Source organism: Acomys russatus, chromosome 2, assembly GCF_903995435.1.
Source record: "Acomys russatus chromosome 2, mAcoRus1.1, whole genome shotgun sequence".
Lineage (NCBI taxonomy): Eukaryota > Metazoa > Chordata > Mammalia > Rodentia > Muridae > Acomys > Acomys russatus.
In genome coordinates this window covers 23,250,211-23,272,504 of record NC_067138.1, presented here as the reverse complement: position 1 = coordinate 23,272,504, position 22,294 = coordinate 23,250,211, and the positions used below count along the sequence as shown (strand labels likewise).

At 40.4% G+C, this 22,294-nt stretch overlaps 1 protein-coding gene across 1 annotated transcript in view; it reads left to right on the top strand.

Moving 5' to 3' along the window:
• Positions 1-22,294, top strand: part of Sgk3 (serum/glucocorticoid regulated kinase family member 3) — a 109,132-nt gene that overhangs the window by 71,911 nt on the left and 14,927 nt on the right. The window contains exons 3-12 of the mRNA XM_051159316.1: positions 534-617; positions 4,209-4,281; positions 5,061-5,136; positions 9,241-9,328; positions 13,134-13,183; positions 16,024-16,081; positions 18,878-18,961; positions 19,062-19,193; positions 21,561-21,673; positions 21,767-21,803. Of these exons, the coding sequence (XP_051015273.1) occupies positions 534-617; positions 4,209-4,281; positions 5,061-5,136; positions 9,241-9,328; positions 13,134-13,183; positions 16,024-16,081; positions 18,878-18,961; positions 19,062-19,193; positions 21,561-21,673; positions 21,767-21,803 (795 nt within the window). The remainder of the gene's footprint in view (positions 1-533; positions 618-4,208; positions 4,282-5,060; positions 5,137-9,240; positions 9,329-13,133; positions 13,184-16,023; positions 16,082-18,877; positions 18,962-19,061; positions 19,194-21,560; positions 21,674-21,766; positions 21,804-22,294) is intronic.

Below are 22,294 nucleotides of genomic sequence, written 5' to 3'. Positions count from 1 at the left end.
AGGCCATAGTTAACTGATGTAAGAAAATGTAATAGGTTAACCCTATAACGAGGCAAGGGGCAAGGTGTTGGATTCTGTAGCTCTGATAGCGAGCACAGGTGTATACCCATGGTTATTCTCTGAAAATAACAAAACATTTCAATGATTTCATGTTGTGTTTTACCGGAGCCACAAAGTCAAATATGCTCTTGAGTTGCTTGTGATGACCTAAGAAGGCTAAAAAAAAACCCCACCCAAACCTATCGGCTTATACTTGCCACTACTTTGTGTGTGTTTTTCTTAAAAGCTTGTAACAAAGTTGTTTACATAAAATTTTAAATGCAAATGTTAAGTTACCCAAAAATAGAGAATAGTTAACATTGCTAGAGCAAAAAAAAGTTTGAAAAGATGAACTGTGTTCCATTTGTATGCTTTTTTTAAAATCTTGGAGATCATGTGAAGAGTTATAAGCTCTATGAATCTTAAGACAGCTTTCACATATGGCTTCTTTGCATTGACAGTTTGTTAAATTGTGTCATTTTTCATTTCCACAGGTTTATAAGGTCCTGGTGTCTGTGGGCAGAAGCGAGTGGTTTGTCTTCAGGAGATATGCAGAATTTGACAAACTTTACAATTCTGTAAGTGACCACATCTTTTTTTTCTGAGACAGTTTCTCTGAGTAACAGCTCTGGCTGTCCTGTAACTTGCTCTGTAGTCCAGGCTGGTCTCGAACTCACAGAGATCCACCTGCCTCTGCCTCCCAAGTGCTGGGATTAAAGGCGTGCGCCACCACTGCCCAGCCGTCCACATCATTTCTGTCTAAAGCAAAACCATACAGTAAGGACACTTGCTCTGTGTCATTCTTGGAAGTTATCAGTTCCAGGTTTTGAATACTAACAACCGAAACAAAGGTTGCCTGCCGACAGTCCACTAGAGTTTAAGATCTAAGTGACCATTAGCTGTCTAAGTAACTGAAGCCATTTTTATTCATAATCCAGCTATTACAGGGTTCACAATCTAGTACCTGTGGTTGCACGTAGTTTTTAACATATGCAGTGAGATATACCAAGGTCATTGAAAGGCATCAGCAGATCCTGCCAGCTGCTGATGGTGGAAGATGCTGTCTTACAAGTCTTCTGGTGTTCCAGCTGTAGAAGCCTGGGTCAGAACAACTCTTGAGTCCCAAGCCTTGTTTCCTTTACGGAAAACAAACAAGTAAACAGAAATTAGTTGTCCCCCGACTGCCCCCCCCCCCCCCCCCCCGGTCCCCCAGTGCACTTAATGAGTAGATTACTAGGCATCTCTAGAAAAAGTCTGTTTATATTTGGAAAGGTAATTTTTCATGTCTTAACTCTGTCTCCTGATTTTAAAATATGTAAATCTTGGGGCTGGGAGGATAGCCCTTGCTGCCCTTGCAAGAAGGTCCTCCTAGGGTGGCTCACGGCTGCCTGGAGCTTCTGTGCTGGGTGTTCAGTGTCCTCTCTGGCCTTCAGGGGCACCTGCTCACATGGTTCACAAATAGACTCTCTCTCTCTCTCTCTCTCTCTCGCTCTCTCTCTCTCTCTCTCTCTCTCTCTCTCTGTCTCTCTCTCACACACACACACACACACATCCACATGAATGCAATTTGAAAAAATATGTAAATATGTAGGCTATCATTTGTAAGATTTTTCAAAAATACATTTAGGAAGTTAAGGCTATCTCAGCTAAGAGACAAGCTGTCTCCCAAGTGGATTGGAATGAATCATAGTATCTCACAGGTTTTTTTTAAGTCATTAAAGTTAGACTTCTGACTCATCTTATTTAGCGTTTCATTGTATCTGTCCTAAATAGTACTTAGATGGTACACTAATTGAAATTGAAGTTACAAAATAGTAGATTAAATTTAAGCTATTGCCTGTAATATTACTGTTCAGGGATATTTTAACTGTTTTCTTCTGTTCTTTATGTTTCATTAAAGCTTGTATAACTGGGCTGGGAGTGATGGTGCTCATTCCTTTAATCCCAGCACTTGGGAGGCAGAGGCAAGCGTATGGCTGTGAGTTCAAGGCCAGCCAGGTCTACAAAATCCAGGACAGTCAAGGCTGTACAGAGAAACCCTGTTTTTAAATACAAAACAAAACACACAAAAAAAAAAAACCCAAAAAAGCTTGTATAACTGAATTTCTTTCTTTTTTTTTCTTTTTTTCTTTTTTCTTTTTCTTTTTTTATCGAAAAATAAAATCATTCATATTACATCTCAATTGCTATCCCATCCAGTGCATCCTCCTCATTCGTCCCTCCCTCCCGCATAACTGAATTTCTTATACATTGTGTTACATACTGCTTAACAAAGGATCTCAGGGTAGTGGCCGTAAGTGAAATTACCATCCTAGAGGGAAACGGGAGCCAAGAACAGTGGGATCTGGGTGAGAGTTGACTTGTTGCCTCTCCTTTCTTCCCTGTAAGTCCATGTTCCTCTCAACTTCTTTCCCATCTCTTTATTTGATCATTTTGTCTTTCTTACCAATGTCTTTTATATAAATGTTTCAAATTAATGTCTCTTGTCACCACAAAAACCAGCATCAATCATACTATTTAAAACTACAGAAATCAAGCTGAGTGTGGCCTCGATTTCCCTATGTTTGAACATGCAAATTTCTTTCTTCTTTTTAGAGTAAAAAGATAAGACAAAAAGTAAAATTTCCAATTTGTGAATATTTTTATTGTCAGCTCAAATGTGTTTTATGGAATGTGGTTTATATTCTTAACGTTTATTAATGCAAATTGTCTAATAGACAGTAGTAATCATGTTAGTACAAACAAGAAAAAAATAAAATATTGCCAAGTATGAAGAGCACGCCTGTAATCCTAGCACTCTAGTAGGCAGAGGCAGGAGGATCGCTGTGAGTTCAAGGCCAGCCTGGTCTATAGAGTGAGTCCAGGACAGCCAAGGCTACACAGAGAAACCCTGTCTTGAAAAACAAAAACAAAAGGAAGGAAGGAAGGAAAAGAAAAGAATAAAATACCATCACTGACAGTTACTGCTGCAAGGCCATTTGTTTCATGTTATGAACAAGCCCATTGTAATTTTGGCACAAATCCTGACATGCCATTTCATCTGTAAATATTTTAATATAATTTCGTGTGTGTGTGTGTGTGTGATTTTTTTAAATATAATTTTATCTAAAAATAAAGATTGTTGAAAACACAGTAACACCATCACATCTAAAGATAAGGACAGTGATGCATTGATATTTAATGTCCATGTGACCAGCTGAGAAGTGTCTTTACAGTTTGTGTGTTTGTTGTGAGGTATAGGTTTTATTTATCCCGCTCAGTCTGGAGTCTGCTGCCTGCCTGTCTGCCTGCAGCGTGTAGTGATCAATACACTCTTTGATTCTTTGTTTTCTATTCATTGCCAGTTAGTTCTGTAGTTTGTGTATACATTTCTACTGCAAGCTTACAACTTGCCTGTCCCCTTGTTTAATTTCTTTTTATAATATGTGCGCAGGGTAGATAGCAAATGGTTCTTCAACAAAAGTCAGTTTTTCCCCTCAAACAAATCTGATAAGCAAATGTATTATATATTAATAAAGAGGAAGCTGGAGTTGAGATCATTGAAAGCAAAAATAATTTCCTCTCCTCTGAAAATTGTTATTAATCTGTTGCTATAGACCATAAAGAGGTAAAAGTTGAATAGTACCTGCCAAACCCAGATAGCATTTTTTAAAAGATTTATTTATTTATTTATTTTGTATACAGTGTTCTGCCTGCACACCAGAACAGGACACCAGATCTCATTATAGATGGTGGTGGGCCACCATGTGGTTGCTGGGAATTGAACTCGGGACCGCTGGAAGAGCAGATGGTGCTCTTAACCACCGAGCCATCTCTCCAGCCCCCAGATATAATTTTTCAATCTACGTGCTTAGTAGATGAGATCTTCTTTAACAAGCACAACAAAATATGAAAGATGCTCAATTAGCTTACATCCATTTTACAGAAAAAAACAAGCAAAAAAACCCCGAGGAATAGAATGTTGAGTAACTATCCAAGGTCACGTACACACTAAACATTTTACTGGGATAATATAGGATGGTTAGTCAGTTTGTGGCATTTTTTCCATACATAGTAGATCGAATATTGTATCATCGTACTGCAATAACTTCTCTTTAAGATGACAGTGTATTGTGCAGACACAAATAATTTTAGAAGTAAGCTCATGGAATGCTGTTTTTAAAATTCAGTTGAAGAAGCAGTTTCCTGCTATGGCTTTGAAGATTCCTGCCAAAAGAATATTTGGTGATAATTTTGACCCAGGTAAGCAAAAGCTTCATTATCTAACTTTTGATTTCTGGTGGAAGTTTGAGGAAGTAGGTCACATATTCACTGAAAGATATCATTGTTAAGAATTTGGTTTTTTCCAGTAGAATCTTGCTGTGTAGCCTAGGCGGGCCTCAAACGTGATCCTCCTGCCTCAGCCTCAGGCATGCACTGCAGCTATATTTTCCATGGCGTGGGGTCTATGATACAGAGTCTGCCTCACTACTGAGACGATAGATACATAGCAATATACTAAGGATAGATAGAAAATGATTGTTCAATAAAGGCAACTTTTAGTGTCAAGATACTTAACTCCTAAGTATCTTGGCTGTTCTTCCAGAGGACCCGGGTTCAGTTCTTGGCACTCACATGGCAGCTCATACCTGTCTGTAAGCCGAATTCAGGGCTTCTGTCACTCTCACACAGATATACATACAGGCAAGCTACCAATGAACAAATAACAATTAAGCTATACATTTAAAAAAAGAATCAAGAACATTAATTGCTCTGGGCATTTAAACTCTATCTCACCTCTAACAGTGAGGCTGTAGTTTTCTTCTTTAGCTTCTACAAAGCCCTCGTCCCAGTTCTGGCTACTTGAACAGATCATGAATACCTGAGCATGTATTCATCCTCCTTCAGTACCAAATGCCAACTTAGAGATAGCTTCTTAACCACATTTTTCTGCCTTGTGCTTATATAGTCTCCCATAAATGTTTCATAATAGTTCTTGAGGCTGACAGAAATGTGACTGCTGGCGTACATCTCTCTTACAGATTTCATTAAACAAAGAAGAGCTGGCCTGAATGAGTTCATTCAGAACTTAGTCAGATACCCAGAGCTTTACAACCAGTAAGTGCTCTCCTTTTTCTCTAAAGAGACAGTAAAACCAAACCCAAGAGTATTGATGAAACCTGAAGAAGAGTTTGGTGAAATGTTACTGTTTGTGACCTCTTCCTAGAACACGGTCTCCTAGTGTTCTTTATCACTTTTCCTCATACTCAGACTTTCCCTGCCTTTGCACTTGTGTAATGTCTTAGCCAGGGGTCTGTTGTTGTGAGAGAACATCATGGCCACGAGCCACTTGAAGAGGAAAGGGTTTATTTCATCCTGTAGCTCTCAGATCACGCTTGTCCCTGAGGGACGGCAGGACAGGAACTGAGACAGAAGCTGTGGAGGAATACCGCTCACTGGCTTGCTCCTCATCATGCCTTCCTAACCTGCTTTCTTCTATGCCAGCAGCGCCTGCCCAGGGTGGCACCACCCTAGTGAGCTGGGCCCACTTAATACTAATCAAGAAAATATACTACAGACTTATCTATAGGCAGATTTGGGATTCTCAATTATTTCAGGTTGATAAAAGTACCAGCCAAGACATAGAAGTTTTATGGATTACTGTTTAAATAAATTTACATTATATAGCTATAATATCTTGCTAATTGTTTGGTATTATATTTATCACTTGGAAAAGGACCTCAGTATCTGCAACATCCATTACAGTTGAGCCATGTGAGTGCTATTGGTATGTTCTGGAAGCATAGGCAGTTTCAATCTGACACCCTTCAACCTGAGGCGCTCTCACCTCTTCTCCCTCTTCTGAGATGCTCTCTGAGCCTTCAGGAGCCAGGTGATGATCTGATGATTCACTTGTGGCTGAGCACTCCCCTGGCACTTGTTCTCCGCACTTTGATCACTTGTGACAACAGATTGTTTTTTCTTATATACATATGCACTTCATAAGTAAGTGTCCTCTGTTCAGTATAGAAGAGATTTCCAGAACCCTATGAACAAGTAATCAAGATTTTTTAAGCTTAACTTTTAGCTGACATTTTATTTTTAATAAAGGGAGACACTTTGTATTTCCTAGCTCTTGTCTTTTGTTAGCAGAACTTAATTTTAATATCAAGTTATCTTAAAATGCTATAGATAAAGGAGTGAGAAGCCAAAAAGCAAGTGTAACATGATCACTTACTGTGTGCTTATTACTACTCTCAGGGAAACACACTTTGAAGTAGCCTTATTATTTTACATTCATTAATTTATTTATTTTGGTTTTTTGAGACAGGGTCTCTCTGTATTATTAGCCTTGGCTGTCCTGGACTCGCTTTGTAGACCAGGCTGCCTCGAGCTCACAGCAATCCACCTACCTCTGCCTCCCAAGTGCTGGGATTAAAGGCATATGCCACCACGCCCAGCGTGAGGTGGCCTTATTAACCTTGATGGAGCATGCATGTTATCCCCATATCTGGGAGGCGGGCGGATGAGATGTTCAAGACCAGCTTGGGCTATATCAGACCCTGTCATAACTTCTTGACCCCAAATATATTTATTTTTGACAGGAAAAAGTATTTTTTTAAGAAATAACCTAATGAAAGTTTTTTGTTCTTTGACATTTGCATGGAAGGGCGAAGGTGATTGAACGTATCGGCCGTAAACCAATGGATCCCAAAGCTAAGCAGTGATTAGAGCAATACTGAGCTGTACTTAGGAGTTTTAGGAGATACTCAATTTTTCTGGCTGTTACAAGTATTATCAGCCTTCCCACCTCTTATGTGCACATGTACAAACATTCTTGAAGTGTCTGTGGGACACTCAGTTGACCCCGGGGCATAGTACCATGTGGCTTTCCACAACGGTTGTAGTTTGTGGCTCTGTGACAGGCACATGCAATGCCACTGCTCATCTTAACGCCACTTAGTAGTTTCAGTCATTCTGGTGAGCAAGCAGTGACACCCTGTTGTGAGTTTAATTAACGATAATGTTGATCAAGTTATCCCATGGTAGCAATGAAATTATGTCGCTAACAACAGCTGGGAGAATCTTCAGACGTTCATAAGAACTAGAAGGGTAAAAACTGCTAAGGCATTAACACAGTTTATAATTCAGGCTAAGTAGTTTTTGTTGCTCTGGGGACAGGGTTTCTCTGTGTAGCCCTAGCTGTCCTAGGCACACAATCTGCAGACTGGCCTCCAGCTCATAGACCCTCCTGTGTCTGCTTCCTAAGTGCTGGGATTAAAGGCTTGACCATGTTGCTTGGCCCCAAACTAAATGATTCTGGTTTCAAAAATCTGGGGATTGATCAGATGGCACTGGCTAAAGGCACTTGTTCTGCAAACCAGACCCCCAGAGTTCCACCTCCAGAACCCACAGCGGCTCACACTCCTTCCACCTCCACATGCACAAAGAACACATCTTAAAACGTTAACTCTTGTCTTTCAAGTCACAGTGCAGCCATGCTGCTGAGCACAGGGCCTGCGCGTGTAATGCTGTCTGCAGTGTGTGAAAGATGGCTAGTGACAAGTCGGAAGCTGTTGATTAGCTCTTGGTGCACCTGTGTGACAAGGAGCATATGTCTGTCAGACATGATGGGGAGAGCTTTTAACAGGCAGGTGCTAACAAGGAAATTTGAAGTAGGCACCCTAAGATAAAAATGTAAATTTAGCATAACCTAAATTGTGCAGAGAATAAGGCCAACATTAAATACTGAAAGTTTGAGGACCCTCCCCATATTTATTTATTTATTTTTAGATACTTAAAAGTATGCAATTTGGTGGTTTTCAGTATATTCACATTGCTGAACCTCCGTCATTCATGTCTGCTGCTGTCACTTTAAAGTCCGGTCTAACATTTCCATGTCCCTGCGAGGACAGTTCTTGACAGTGTTACTCTGCTTTCTATCTAAAGGTCTGTCTGAACTAAGCATTTGAGTGAAGTCATACAACATGTGTCTTTTTTTTTTTCTTCCTTTGTTCATTCAGTATAATGTTTTATGGTTCATCCCTGTTGTAGTAGGTATAAATACTTTATTTCTTCTTACCGCTGAGTCCTGTTCAAATACATGGCTTAGCACATTATGTATATCTGTTTATTAGTTAATGGATATTTGTGGCATTTCTCCTTTTGTGCTATTACAAATAATGCTGCTATGAATGCTGCTATGGGGGAATACATATTCTTATGTTTTGTGCATGTAAATCTAAGACTGGATCATTAAGTAATGATGTTTAACATTTGTAAATTGCCTCCTTTTTTAAAAGTAATTTTTACATTTTGTCTAATTTTTTAAAAAGTATTATTTGTATTGAGTTATTAAGACAATTCAAGGACTGCTTTAATTTTAGTCCCCTCACCCCATCAGCTTATGTCTTGGTACTCGTTTCATCTTTACTGTGGAGATCTGCTCTATTGTATATCCCTATATCTTTGGAAAGTCTCATCTTGCATCTGTGGGTATTTTGTGAATACACAGAGGAAGGGCCAGCTATGTATGCTGCTGACCACGTTGCCAGAGTACCACGGGCCGTGCTCTGCACTGAGATGTTCCAGGGCTGTGGGTTCTTGTCATCGCCGGCAGCCAACAGTGCTCTCTATAGGCAGTACCCATGGCTGGCTTACTCCTCCTGGTGGCGGGCAGCCTACCCCCCCTCTACACCCCCCCCCCCCCGCCTCCAATTTATTGTGAGAGAAGGCCGAAAGAACCTCCCGGTTTTTAAATGGGCATACGCTGTCATGTTCCCCACCCAATGGTTTATATTTAGAAAGGGAATGTCTGGATCTAGAAAAAATGTATTGACAGTTTCTCCGAAGTGTTGCCAGACTCTTTCCAGGAAAGTTGCCTGGTTCTCCATTTGCAGCAGCAGCACATGAGCGTGGCCCTTCCTACTCTGGCTTCATTCTTTCCTTCTGACATTTGCTACTTCGTGATTGAAGTGCCCCTCAGCTTCAGTTTCCTCTCGCATTTCCTCTTCTGTGAACTGTCTCTTTATTTATACCTTTGCCTGCTCCTCTGTTGGGTCCCCTCTTTTGAAAAGCTTTATCCCTGGTGTAATAATGATTAATACAGTTTGGGCTTTTCTTGCTACAAATGCTAGTGTGGTGTTCTTTGTTTCCGTTTTCCTTTAAAAGAAAGACGAGCTGCGCATGCTGTCAGAGTAATAAGTTCGTCTCTGTTTTCAGCCCAGATGTCAGAACATTCCTTCAAATGGACAGCCCCAGACATCAGTCAGATCCGTCTGAAGATGAGGATGAAAGAAGCACTCCGAAGGTAGCAGGAGGCGCTGTGCTTACCCGGGTAGCAACCTCAGGCATGCAGTCTTGTGTGAGAGCAGCATTGACTCAGAACCAAGTCGTCTTGTCTGTGTAGGCTTCCTGCACGGCAGAACGCCTGAAACAGTCACACCGTTTACTGACTACTCCCCAACCTACCCGCCTTCCTTCCTTCCTTCCTTCCTTTCATTCTTTCTTCTTTCTTTTTATGTGTATGTGTGTGGTGTTTTATGGTTCATATGTGTAGGGGCCTGATGATGGGAGTCTTCTAGAGTGTGTTTGCATTTCACTCAATGATACAGGATCTCATAATCAACCCATGCCTCACCAGCATAGCTAGTCTTGCCAGGCAGCTCGCTCTGGGGGTTCCTGTCTCCACTCTTGAGGCTGGAATCACAGGCAGGCCACCACGCCCACCTAGCGGTTATCAGCTTCTGTGTATCCAAGCTCTGCTCCTCCTGTTTGTGCGGCAGGTGCTTTAACCACCGAGCCGGTTCGCAGCCCTGAGCGCTGTCTCTTACAAAATATGGAGAAATTATAATTTATACTAAAGAGTATAATGCAAATTGTTCTAAGTAAAATAAGCTTATTTTGGAAGTTATTTTTTAATATTCATCTCTGTGTGCTGTTAAGAAAATGTAAAAAATGTCAATCACAGTATTGTATAACTAGAAGTAAAAACAGTATGTACTCTTGGCAAGTAGTTGATCAGCGTATGTCAAATATGAAAATTACCCACCTAGGAATATATAGAGATGAGATAATCTTTTTACTCCCCCGCCCCCGCAAAAAAAAACAATGTTTTTTTTTTTCAACGTGGTCGGGCTTGTCCTATCTTAAAGTAAGCTTTGACGTACTATTATGTGAAATCAATATATAAATTTTTAATCATCTTCACATTGAAGTATAGTTTCTCTAAAAGATATACAAAGGTGAAATTATATGTGTGTGTGTGTGTGTGTGTGTGTGTGTGTGTGTGTGTGTGTGTGTGTAATCTGTTGGGAAGGGCATTGATATTTAAAAATCACCTGTCTCCTAGCATTTTCTTTGTTACCCAACTGTAGGCTTATACTCTTAATTGAAGACAAGCTATTCAGACGGTACTTTAAGGAGTAAGACCCATGCAAATATAGCTTTAGACACTTTGGCTGCTAACTTGCTACATATGTAAAATATATTGGTTTAGGTTGCTGAAGAATATGTTTATTAAGAATTTCTTCATTGATTTACTTATATGTGTGGGCACATGTATGAGCATGGGTATGGAGGTCAGAGAACAGCTTGTGGGAGTTGGTTCTCTCTCTCCACCCAGTGAGTCCCCTGGGGATCAGCCTCAGCTCACTAGGCTTGGTGGCAGGCACCCCTGCCCACTCCACTTCTCTGCCCCACCAGTGCAAGTATAAGAACCATTAAATAACCAAATGAAGTTCATGGCTAAACGAGTTCTTGTAGGGCTCCTAGGACTAAACCGCTCTATTTATTTATTTTAGGTAAGGTGGCTTTAAGAAAACTTGGGGTGGGGTCCATGCTGTGGCACGTACAACTTGGGTAGTGCATTCTTTCTTTCTGCTACATGGGTACTGGGGATCAAAGGTAAATTATTAGGCCTTACTCATGGAGCCACTTCATGAACCCTAAAAACCATTATTTTATTTATTCAAACACTTAACTTAATTCTGTTCTATTATATATATTCTATTATATATAGAATAAAATTAAATATATATTATATAATTATATAAATATATAATATATATTAGAATATATGTGTGTATATATTTGTGTGTGTGTGTGTTTTGCCTGCATGTGTGTCTATGCACCACGTGTACCTGCAGAGTCCGAAAGAGGGTATCAGACCCCCTGGAACTGAAGTTAAAAGTGGTTGTGAGCCACCCAGTCAGTGGTGGGAATAAACCCAGGTCCTCTGGAAAAACAGTTGGTGGCCCTAACCATTGAGCCATCTCTGTAGTGCCTTCTTCCCCTTATTTTAAAGAGAAAAATTAAGTCAAGGGAAGCCAAGAAACTTAGAAGTTCTGTTAGTTGTCCATAAATTTTACCTTACCATCAATACAGTGATCGCTCATCATCTCTCAGCATAGTAGATACAGTGAAATACTGGGTAGTTTACCTTTGCCTAATTTTCACCATTTCAGGGACATGCTCCCTAGTTAGGGAAGTCATTAACAAGTAGTAAATATTAGCTATGTATTAATGTAAATCAGGAGATAAATTATCACGTGGTTTAAGCCACACTTATTTGTCTCTTTGCATCTATGTAAGAAAAGTCCTTTCAAAGGAAGCTTGCTAGTAAAAAGAATGTAGGCTAGAAGAATCGGCGTATAGATTTATAACTTGGAGTTACATTGTTAGATACTGTTATTTAATCCTAAGACTTTAATCTCATGTTAAGTTAACCCACAGCAGATCTCATTCCAAGAACTAGCATATTTACAGTTTGAATAGTCTTGACTTACACTATTGTGATTTGTGTATTTCTCTCTTCTGGAAATTGAAAAGTTTATTGTATACATTTTTTCATGTCAAGGTATTAAACAGAAAATAAGTTAGAGTTGTGACTTTAAAGTTGGCTGTAATATTTTTAAATTCCTTTAGAATTTTTGAACATTGAGAGTGTTTGCAATTTATCATTTTTATAAAGTACTGTGTCTCCTAGAGACTATAAATCTGAAACAGATTTCAGTAAAAATATGATAAGCTTACTTGGAATGCAATTATATTCTTGTTAAAGGTGTGTATACCAGACACACATACAAGTCATTTAGTTTCCTGGATATATAAAGAGTTTCAAAGTGGGTTTATGGGAATCAGATTTCACTTGGCTTTTGTTAAAGTGCTTACTGTGGGATGGATTTGAAACTCAGAAGCAGAAAACATGCCCGCAGGCCCTGGTGTGGTCACTTGTACCTCTAGGGAAAACAAATGCCTCCTATGACAGGGTCACTAGATTCAACTTACGAATTTTGAGTTGAGTTTCAAGCTATTATTGAACTAGAATCTTTTGAAGTTAAATTGCATTGTAGTGTAACAAGTAAGGATTCACTGCTGAGTTGACCCTGGCTTCAGTGTACTGTGTCTACATTTTTGGAACCACTGTACTGCTGGGGATCAGAAAAAATCCTGTTGTATTTGCCTTAGAGGTAATTGTACCAGAGCTTGAGAGAGAGAGAGATCAATCTGTCAGTGGATGAGCCTGAGTTTGGACTCCCGATACCCAGAGAAAGGCTGAATACGGCAGCATAGCTTCTGCACTTGGGGTGGAGGCAGACAGATCCCCAGGCTCACTGGAAAGCCAGCCTGACTGATAAGCCAGGCTGTGGGCTCAGCGAGATTGTCTATTAAAGATAAGGTAGAAAGCGACCGAGGATGCTACGGTCTCCACACTGCACTCAAGGATATCTATTTGTAGTCATCACTGCCATCATCCTGGCTAAAAAAAAAAAAATTGTTAATATTTGAAAAGCAAACAGCCATGGTAGCCAGTTTTTAATGTAGAACTGATTGCTCATATTAAAGTGCTTTTTCGGTGCTTATCTCTCCTAAGCAGCTTTGCCTGTTGACTTCTGAGTGTCATTTCTGGCTCATCTTTCCCCTTGCAACTGCTCTTAAAAGTTATCATAATAAAAGTGACTGCTCATATTGATTATATTTCAAGAATTAGGACTTGAGGCTTCTCAACATAAATGTTGTCTTTGTACAGTTAATGTAGTTTTGTATCAAAGCATCCATCAATTGCTGATCTTTGGACACTAATGAGAAAACTGTTTCTTCCCCTCACTGAACAGCCACATTCTACCTCACAGAACATCAACTTGGGACCAACTGGAAATCCTCAGTAGGTTTAATTTATCTCTTTTTTTTTTTTTTTTTTTTTTTTTTTTTTTTGAGAATGTGCACTTATGTGAAGTTGGTCAATAGTTATCAATAGTTAGAATTAATATGATATACTGCTGTCATGTGCTTCATTGCTCTAGCAGAGCCCAAGGAAAAGGCTAGACTTTGTTTTAACACTGTTCACCCCTGTGTGTGTGTGTGGTGTGTGTGTGTGTGTGTGTGTGTGTACACACACACGCCATGGAGCATGTATGGAAGTCAGAAAACAACTTGTGGGAGTTGATTCTTTCTACCATGTGGGTTCTGGGGATAGAATCCACGCTGTCAGCCTTGGCAACAAGCACCTTTAACCATTGAGCCAACTTGCTGACTCAAAAATGGCTGTTTGTAAAAATCTGCAAGTTATTCATTGCATTCTGTTTGTTTTGTTTTTGTGTAAGGAAGATCAGTTGACTCTTCCTTAAGGGACAGGCATCCTGCACTGTGTTTGTGGTGGGGAGGAGAGGAGGAAAAGCCTCCCTCAGACCTGAATGATGCTCTTCGCAGTGTTGTGCCCTGGTTGTTATCTAGCTTGTTCCAGAGGCGTCATGGTGGATATTAACATGTTAAGGGGTATTAAATTTTGTTTTCTACTTGTCCCACATTTGCTTATGATTTTGAGAATAGTCTGTTACATGTTGGTTAAAAGCAAGGGTGTCCGTCGTAGGCTTTGTTCCCTGTTACATCCAACAATTCCTTATAAACAAGCCTAGAACATTCGGTATAGAGGACTCAGGACTCCTGCCTAACAATTTGAGGGGGACGGTATAGACAGATGGGAGAAATGACTCGGGGATTCAGGGAAGATGTCTAGTGGAGACTAAGGTGGGGGAGCCAAGAGAATGGTGCCTTGAAGTCGAAAGAAGAAAAATGTGTCGAGGGGAAAGTATTTTAACTCTGTTAATGTGGCCAGTAGGGCAAATAAGATGAAGCTCAAAAATTGACCATCGCATTTGACAAATCACTGGTGAACTTCATGAGCTGAAGCCCTGCAGAGGAAAGAGCTGGGGGAGGGGAGCTGTCAGCAGTGTCAGCAGGTAGAGGCTCAGCCCCTCACTGTGGGATCATTAGGCCCAGGACCGCGGGAGGCTGGGCTTGTAACTAGTAGAGGAAGTTGAGTTCTGAGCATGTGTTTCTGTCATTCCTAGCTCTGAGCAGAGTGGCACCAAGAAATGGAAATGTGGTTTCAGTTAGGGATCACCGCAGCAGTTATGTGGGGGCTCGTCCTGTTTGCTCCTGGAGAGATTTGCATGTATTTCCATGGTCACATTTGCTTCCTTCTGTTTAAAACATTATGTCGCTGAAGGGCAAAATAGCCCAAAGAACAGCTTCTTGTAGAAGAAATACACCTATGTGTAGTTAAGTATTTTAATATATCTTGCTTATTTTATTTTTAATTATCCGTTTCAGTTAACATATAAAATAATGGCTTTTTATGACATTTTCATATATGTATCATTATCCTTTGTTTATCCTTGTCCCTGGAGCATACACACTGTGCCCCCTCTATCTCCTCAGTGGTCTCTTTCCTCTCTGCCAAATAGTTGCCCTGCTGTTTTCATGTTGTTTGTATGTGTGTGTGTGTATGCTGTATGCATGTATTGTTAAACCTTGACAACATATGAAGGAAACGTTTTGTTATTTCCTCTATTTATTTTTAATCTTTTCCCTAGTTCTTTCTATATCCTGCTTCCTCCTTCAGAGTCTTCCTGCTTTTGCATCCTCTGTGTGTGAGAGAGGATATATGTATTTAAATCTAGATTATACATATGAGAGAAAACGTGTGCTATTTGCCCTTCTGAGTCTGGCTTGTTTGCTTAATGCATTTTTGTTCATCGTTACCTATTTTAATATTTAACCTAGACCTTGTGTTAGATGACATGTGTATGAACAGACTTTAAACCTTTTATACTTTATTTAGTTACTTATTGTGTGTGTGTGTGTATGTGTGCACACCATGGCATGTGTATGGAAGTCAAAGGACAGCCTGTAGGAGTCACTTCTTTGCTTGTACCATGTGGGTTCCCAAGGACCAAGCACCTTCTTCACCTGCTGGGTTCATCGAATCAGCCTTTTGTCTGTTTTGTGGGCTGGTTGGTTTTGTTAATTAGTGGACATTTCAAACCTCAATGTGACCCCTCCCCCAGTATAGCTTAGGAATTCAGGCTGTGTGGGAGGAAACACTCCTCGCTGCTTAAAACTCAGCACCCTCCTTGCTACCGTGTGCATTTGCCTACATACAGAACTGTCTGCTAGGCGGTTTGGTCCTCGCTTTCCTTCCTTGCTATCCGAGAGAACAGTCGGGAGAACTCCTTCAGTTGAATGTGCACTATGGGACTTAGATGTGAAACACTGGAGACTTCTCTCTGCCAGAAGCTTTCTTGGCATTTCATTGGGTGCTGGGACCTACTACCTTGGTTTTCAGAATTACTCAGTACCGAACAGTGCTTGAACTTATGTAGTTAAGTGTATTCACCAGTGCAGTGCTTGGGTGTGTGATGGATAAAATTGGCTCAGAAAGGAACTTCTTTGAGAGAGATATCTCTCTGTATCTGTATATTATAAAACATATAAATAAAGGCTTGTCTCTCCTTTTTCCTCTTAGACTATTACTGAAGTATTAAACAGAGCTTAAACAGGGCTTATTTTGAGGGCTTATATGTGATGTACCAGTAATAAAATCTTGCCTGTGGATTTTGTCCCCCACATTAATTTGTTAATGAGGTACAAGGAAATGTTTAAAAGCTCTTATCTTAGTTTCTAGAAGACTCACTTTTTTTTGCCATTGTTAATTTCTTTCAGTGCTAAACCAACTGACTTCGATTTCTTAAAAGTTATTGGAAAGGGCAGCTTTGGCAAGGTAAGAGTGTTTAATGCCCCCTTCTGTGACTAAGCACTTACAGAGCATCTGCTTTGCATGTGTGTGAAGACCTGGCTTAATCTAAGAGCATTAGAGTCATCCCAGAACTTGACAGTGGCTAGCAAAGCCCAGAAGGGTTGCCAGGAAGTGTCAAAACTCAGTGTATCTGAATCTTCTGCAGGGCTTTCTTTCTTTCTTTCTTTCCTTCTTTTTTCCCAGTTTTAAAATTTGTAGTAAAATTATAAGTATGTATGTATTTAACTATATTTTCTTGTACTTGTAGCTTTTGATATCTTTAAGTTTTCTCAGTTGTTTTGAGAGCAGAAACTGACCCTACTTAACTAATCCTATTTGTGTTTGCTTATCAGATAAGTAGTGATCACTTGGAATATGCTGGGCATTGTGCTAATAATACAAGCAGCAGAGTTAGAAATGGATCCTGCTGTCAGTAATTATAGTTTATCAGGTTATAGATGGTCTGCCATTAAAAACAGATGTCAAGAAGTTAGTGTCAGTCAACCCTGGATAAATTGTCTCTCTTCTCCCCCGCCCCCCACCCCCACCCTTACTCACTTTCCACTGAAAACAGCAGCAAACCATTAGCTGGATATGCTGGTGCATGCTTAGAATCCCACCTACTGGGGAGCTGAGGGGGCAAGAGTGAGTTCGAAGCCAGCCTAGACAACATAGCATGGTGTGCTGTCACAAAACAAAAATAGTGGGTTTTGTTGGTTTTGTTGGTTTGTTTGTTTGTTTGTTTTTTAAGCTCTGCGTACACCTAGCCTCCACAGACATTGGTTCTTGTATGTAATATGAAATATAGCGCAGCTGTTCACCTTTTCCCGTGTGGGTATGTGGCTGATATTACAGTTTATTGAAACTACACCCCGCCCCAACACACACTGACCTCTGTCACATATTTGGCATTCATGCATGAACAAACCCGGGTTTAGACATTATGGTTGTTAATCATTGATGCTGAATATTTTTATGACCTGTGACCCATTGAGCAGGAACACATATGCACTTAGGAAAGGCATATGCAGGCATGCTCAAAGCATCATTATTCACAAATTATTTTATCAAGAGAGCATATATACTATAGAATGTTGTGTGTAACAGAATAGAGCGTGAAATCTATTCCACATGTTATGATATAGACATATAATTTAGAGTGAAGGAAATGAAAAAGGGAATTTATCTGTATAGTTGTAATTATATAATTTTTAAAAGTCGAACTTACTAGTTATTTCCAGTAAAAATAATGGGTGTGATACCCTTGAGGAGGACTCAGGTGAATTCAGGACTGATGGGACACGAGGTGCTTCGGGAGATCTGACATGTTCTGTTTGCCCATGTACTGCTGTATAGGCATGATCACTTTATAAAAGCAGTTCAATATGTGCAAGCTAAGGCAGGCGTGGGGGCACCTTGTATCAATGTGGCACATTGGTCACAACGAGCCAGCGTTGATGTCAGTACTAACAGGCATCGTTTACTTGGATTTTGCAGCTTTGACCTTCTCTTTTCCTACCCAGCTGCCACTTTGCACTTTGGTTTCATGTCTACCTGGTTCATCTTGCCTGTCAGTTCTTCAGACTTCCTTGTTTTTGCCAACCTTGACAGTTTTGAAGTCTGCTGTAGTAAGCCCTTCTGTTGGGCAGCTCTGGTGTTTTTCCTCATGTTTAGACTGAAGTTGTGCGTTTGCACCAGACAGTGGAGGTTTTAGAAGTTAAGCACACCCACAACTCATTGGTGTGTTAGGTTGTCTTACAGTGCCTCAGGACATGTCGTTTACTGGTTACACAGCCTAATGTATGCTCATCTCAAATAGCTTACATTATAGTCACGTTGATGCAAATGTGTTTGAATAAATGCATAGGTGAGCAGTTCTCATCACTTAGGGGACATCACAAAGTGGACTCATGCAAACTTAAGTATTACAGCCTACTACATGTCTGTGCCATGCCATATATGCCATTGTATGTATGTCAGTCGTTGACTAAACATTGTTAATGTATAGCATGACCTAGAATATGTTCCCCTTTTCTGGCATAACATCCTCTGTTTTCTAATATTTACAGTCAAGCCAGACCATTATAAAAGTACAGTGGTCTGTGTTGCTTTTTTCTCAGAACTCTTGTGGATTCAGAGCCTGTAAGAGAAGCCCACATAAAATAATAGTGCATTTTGTTCACTGAAAAAAAATTGTTTCCCTCCCTTTTATGTAGTGATGAAGTTTATATCGTCAATGTTTTCTTTTTATTCACTTATTTACTTGTGGGTATCAGTGTGTATGGAAGTCAGAAAGCAGGTTGTGGGAGTCAGTTCTCTCCTGCCACGTGGATCCCGGGAATTGAACCTGTCATCAGGCGCGGGGGGAGCAATCACCTTTACCAAACACTGAGCCATCTCGACAGCTCCACTGCAGTGTTTCCTAAACAAACTCTGCAGGGCTCAAGGTCGACACATACAGAAAGTTCTTGTGTAGTGTTTACTTTGGTGACCAATTTAGTAAGAATCTCATTCCCAATATGTTAAGTAAAATAAATTATCTCTAGAAAGTGAGTCCAGGACAGCCAGGGCTGTTAACACAGAGAAAAAAACAAAAACAAACAAACAAACAAACCCTGCCTTCAAAATCCAAAAAGGAAAAATCTAAGGAAAAGGAGAATTACAGAAGTAAATTCACTCTTTAAAACAAAATCCCTTGTGGATTTGCATTTTAGAAACTTGGAAACTTAAAAGACTTTTAATTTTACAAACTCTCCAATCGTTTGCAAATCTTCCTAACAGGTTCTTCTTGCAAAACGGAAACTGGACGGAAAATGTTATGCTGTCAAAGTGTTACAGAAAAAAGTAGTTCTCAACAGGAAAGAGGTAAACCAAAGTAGCTCTTGTTTCTCTGGAGCCTATTTTCTTTTTTAGCAGTTGTTTTCTGGTATATAATACAAATTGATATTTTGTATTTTTTTTCCAGCAAAAGCATATTATGGCTGAACGCAATGTGCTCTTGAAGAATGTGAAACACCCATTTTTGGTTGGATTGCACTATTCTTTCCAAACAACCGAAAAGCTTTATTTTGTTCTGGATTTTGTTAATGGAGGGGAGGTGAGTTTTATAATTAGGTGCCTAACACAGACTGTCCCTAGAGAAAAACGAGTAACGTGAAATCCAGAAGGTTCTTCTGTAAACATTGAGCTGACAGCGCTGTTTGCAGAGTGAAAACAGCCTTCTGCAGACCATGCAGGACATAGGGGACGTTTAGGCATCATGGACGATTTTGTCAATGCTGTACTGCAAGAGTGAGAACTGAAATGTTAGCGTAGAACGTGATGTGTGATGCAGATACCAATTGTTTTAACCATTGCCTGTGAGTGTTAGCCCAACACGTTGTTTTCTAAAATGAGCAAACTGTAACTAACTGAGGTGAAGCCTGTGTGGGTGGCGCTTCATGTTGAATCCCCTTCCTGAAGGTACATGTGTGTCAGCATGTATAAGAGTCTGACAATCCTTGGAGAAAGGATTTTTTTTTTTAAAGAAAAATCATTTTAATCACAGATCCCCCTTTTTTGTTTGTGACAGTTAACCATGGTCCCCAAAACTCTTAATTCAGAAGACTACTGATACCCTTTCTGGAAGTTCTACTAATACAGTAACCGATACAGTGATAATATGTGTAAAGTGTTACTTACGTGTCCAGGGTTCCGGCTCTCCGGCTCGCTGTGTGTGACCGACGGTCACATCCAGCTGATGGCGTGATGCAGTCAGCTACATGGTGAGCTCAGGCAGCCTGCTAACAGGGTTCCGCCACGCAGCCATTCCCGTTCTTCTACTGCCCAACCCCCCACTTTTGTAATTTGTTTGACCTTTGACCCACAAGTTTATTTAACTAGTAGATTTTATAATATCTTTACAAATCATTCATCTATCCCTCCATCTCAGCAAAGAGGAAAAACTCAATGTTACTGTTCTTCAGTTAGCTATAGAATGAAGGGGACCAAAAATAGAAAATGAAGCCACATGTGGTAACAAACTCCTTTGATCCCAGCATTGGGGAGGCGTTTTTCTTTTTTCTTTCTTTCTTTCTTTCTTTGGCTTTCTTGGGCTCTTTTGAGACAGGGTTTCTCTGTATAGCCTTGGCTTGGCTGTTCTGGACTCACTTTTGTAGGCCAGGCTGGCCTTGAACTCACAGTGATTCACCTGCCTCTGCCTCCTGAGTACTGGGACTAAAAACGTGCGCCACCACACCGGGTGGGGAGGCATTTTTCTTTTCAGTGCTTTCTCATGTTTTTATTTGTTGTTTGTTTTGAGACAGGGCCTTGCTATATATGTAGTGCCTTTCTAACTTGGCACTCTCTATGTATGCTTAAGCTGTCCTGAAACTTATGGCAATCTCTCTGCCTCAGCCTCCTGAGGGCTGGGGTCAAAGGCATGTACCACCATACCATCCTTTTGTTTGGTTTTGTTTTATCTTGTTTTGTTTTTTTGAGACAGGGTTTCTCTGTGTAGCCTTGGCTGCTGTAGATTCACTTTGTAGACCAGGCTGGCCTCGCACTCACAGCAATCCACCTGCCTCTGCCTCCTGAGTGCTGGGATTAAAGGCGTACACCTTCACCACCCAGCCATACCTTCCGTGTTTGTTTGTTTTTTATTGTCTCACTAGAAAGCCTAGGCTGTAGGCCTCAGCCTTCCCTCCTCAGCCGCCCAATGCTGGATGATAGTCGTGTGCCACTGTGCCCAGCTCCTGTGTTCTTGGTGTAATTTGCTCCCTGATAGTCATACTTCAAACCTCCACATGGGACATGGAGTTTCTGTACTACCTAATCTCTTCATTAGAGCCAAGTGGAGTGTCAAGAATAAGTTACGGGTTACTGGGCAATTCAGCCTTTCTGAGCTGGCTTCCTCTTCAACTTCCTACCTTAACACTGTTGGGGAGGGGCTGGGCGTGGTGGCACACGCCTTTAATCCCAGCACTCGGGAGGCAGAGGCAGGCAGATCCCTGTGAGTTCGAGGCCAGCCTGGTCTACAAAGTGAGTCTCCAAAACCAAAGCCAAGCCAGACCAAACCAAAAACAAACAAACAAACAAAAAAAACAAGACCACTGTTGGGGAGATTGATTAATACAAGTGCTTTTGATTTATAAGCCATACAAGAAGGGTCAGGTAATTACAGATAATTACATAGCAGCGTTTTCTAAAGTGGTTGTCTGGAACCGTGTGGATACTGTTGCAGCGAGGACCAAGTGGAGTGTGTGGGAGGCGAGAGAAGTCAGTGAGGGCAGCAAAGGTGCATGTTTGAAGACAGATTAGTACAAGAGTTGGATGAGCAATAGGTAACACGGTTGCCGATGAGAGATGTGGACAGGACAGCCCTCTGCTTTTGGGAACTTTCATCTTATGTTCAAAATACCAAAAACAGCATTCTTGTGTAAGGCCACATGTGACTGATACTAACAGCTTTCCCATCAATTCACAGTTATTTTTTCACTTACAACGAGAAAGGTCGTTTCCTGAGCACAGAGCGAGGTTTTATGCTGCTGAGATTGCCAGTGCTTTGGGTTACCTGCACTCCATCAAAATAGTGTACAGGTGAATCACTCATATACGTTGCATGCAAAATACCTGTTAAGTATTTAATTTCAGGCAACATTCAGATTTTTGTCTTCTTTTAATTTGATACAGAGACTTGAAACCAGAAAATATTCTTTTGGATTCGATGGTAAGTGTTTTTTAAATCTAAAAAAAAAAATCTTTTTAAAACCTTACAGTTTTTACTTTGTTGTTGTTATGCATGTTAGGAAACTATCTTAAATGTTCCATGTTGTAAGATTGCATTTCTGTTACGTTTTTGAAATGACATTTTGCTTTGAGGAATCCTGTTAGTGTTTATAAGAGGACAGGTTGAAAAAAGGAGAGCCCACAAAGATAAAGGCCTAGCATGGAGGAGCCCTTTATGGTGAAGCTGTTCTCTCTCTTGACTGTGGTGAGAGCTACAATACATAGAGATTGCATAGACTACACATGCACACACAGGGTCATACATACTCAAAACAGTGACACGAAACAAGGTCAATATTGTAATTAGCAATTTTGTACTCTGTCTGTTTCTTGCTTGACATTTGAACAAAGTTTTGGCTTTGTTCACGGAGGCACACATATACGTACATGCAAAATAAAAAGTCGTTACAGTTAGGAGCTTGTTAATTCGTG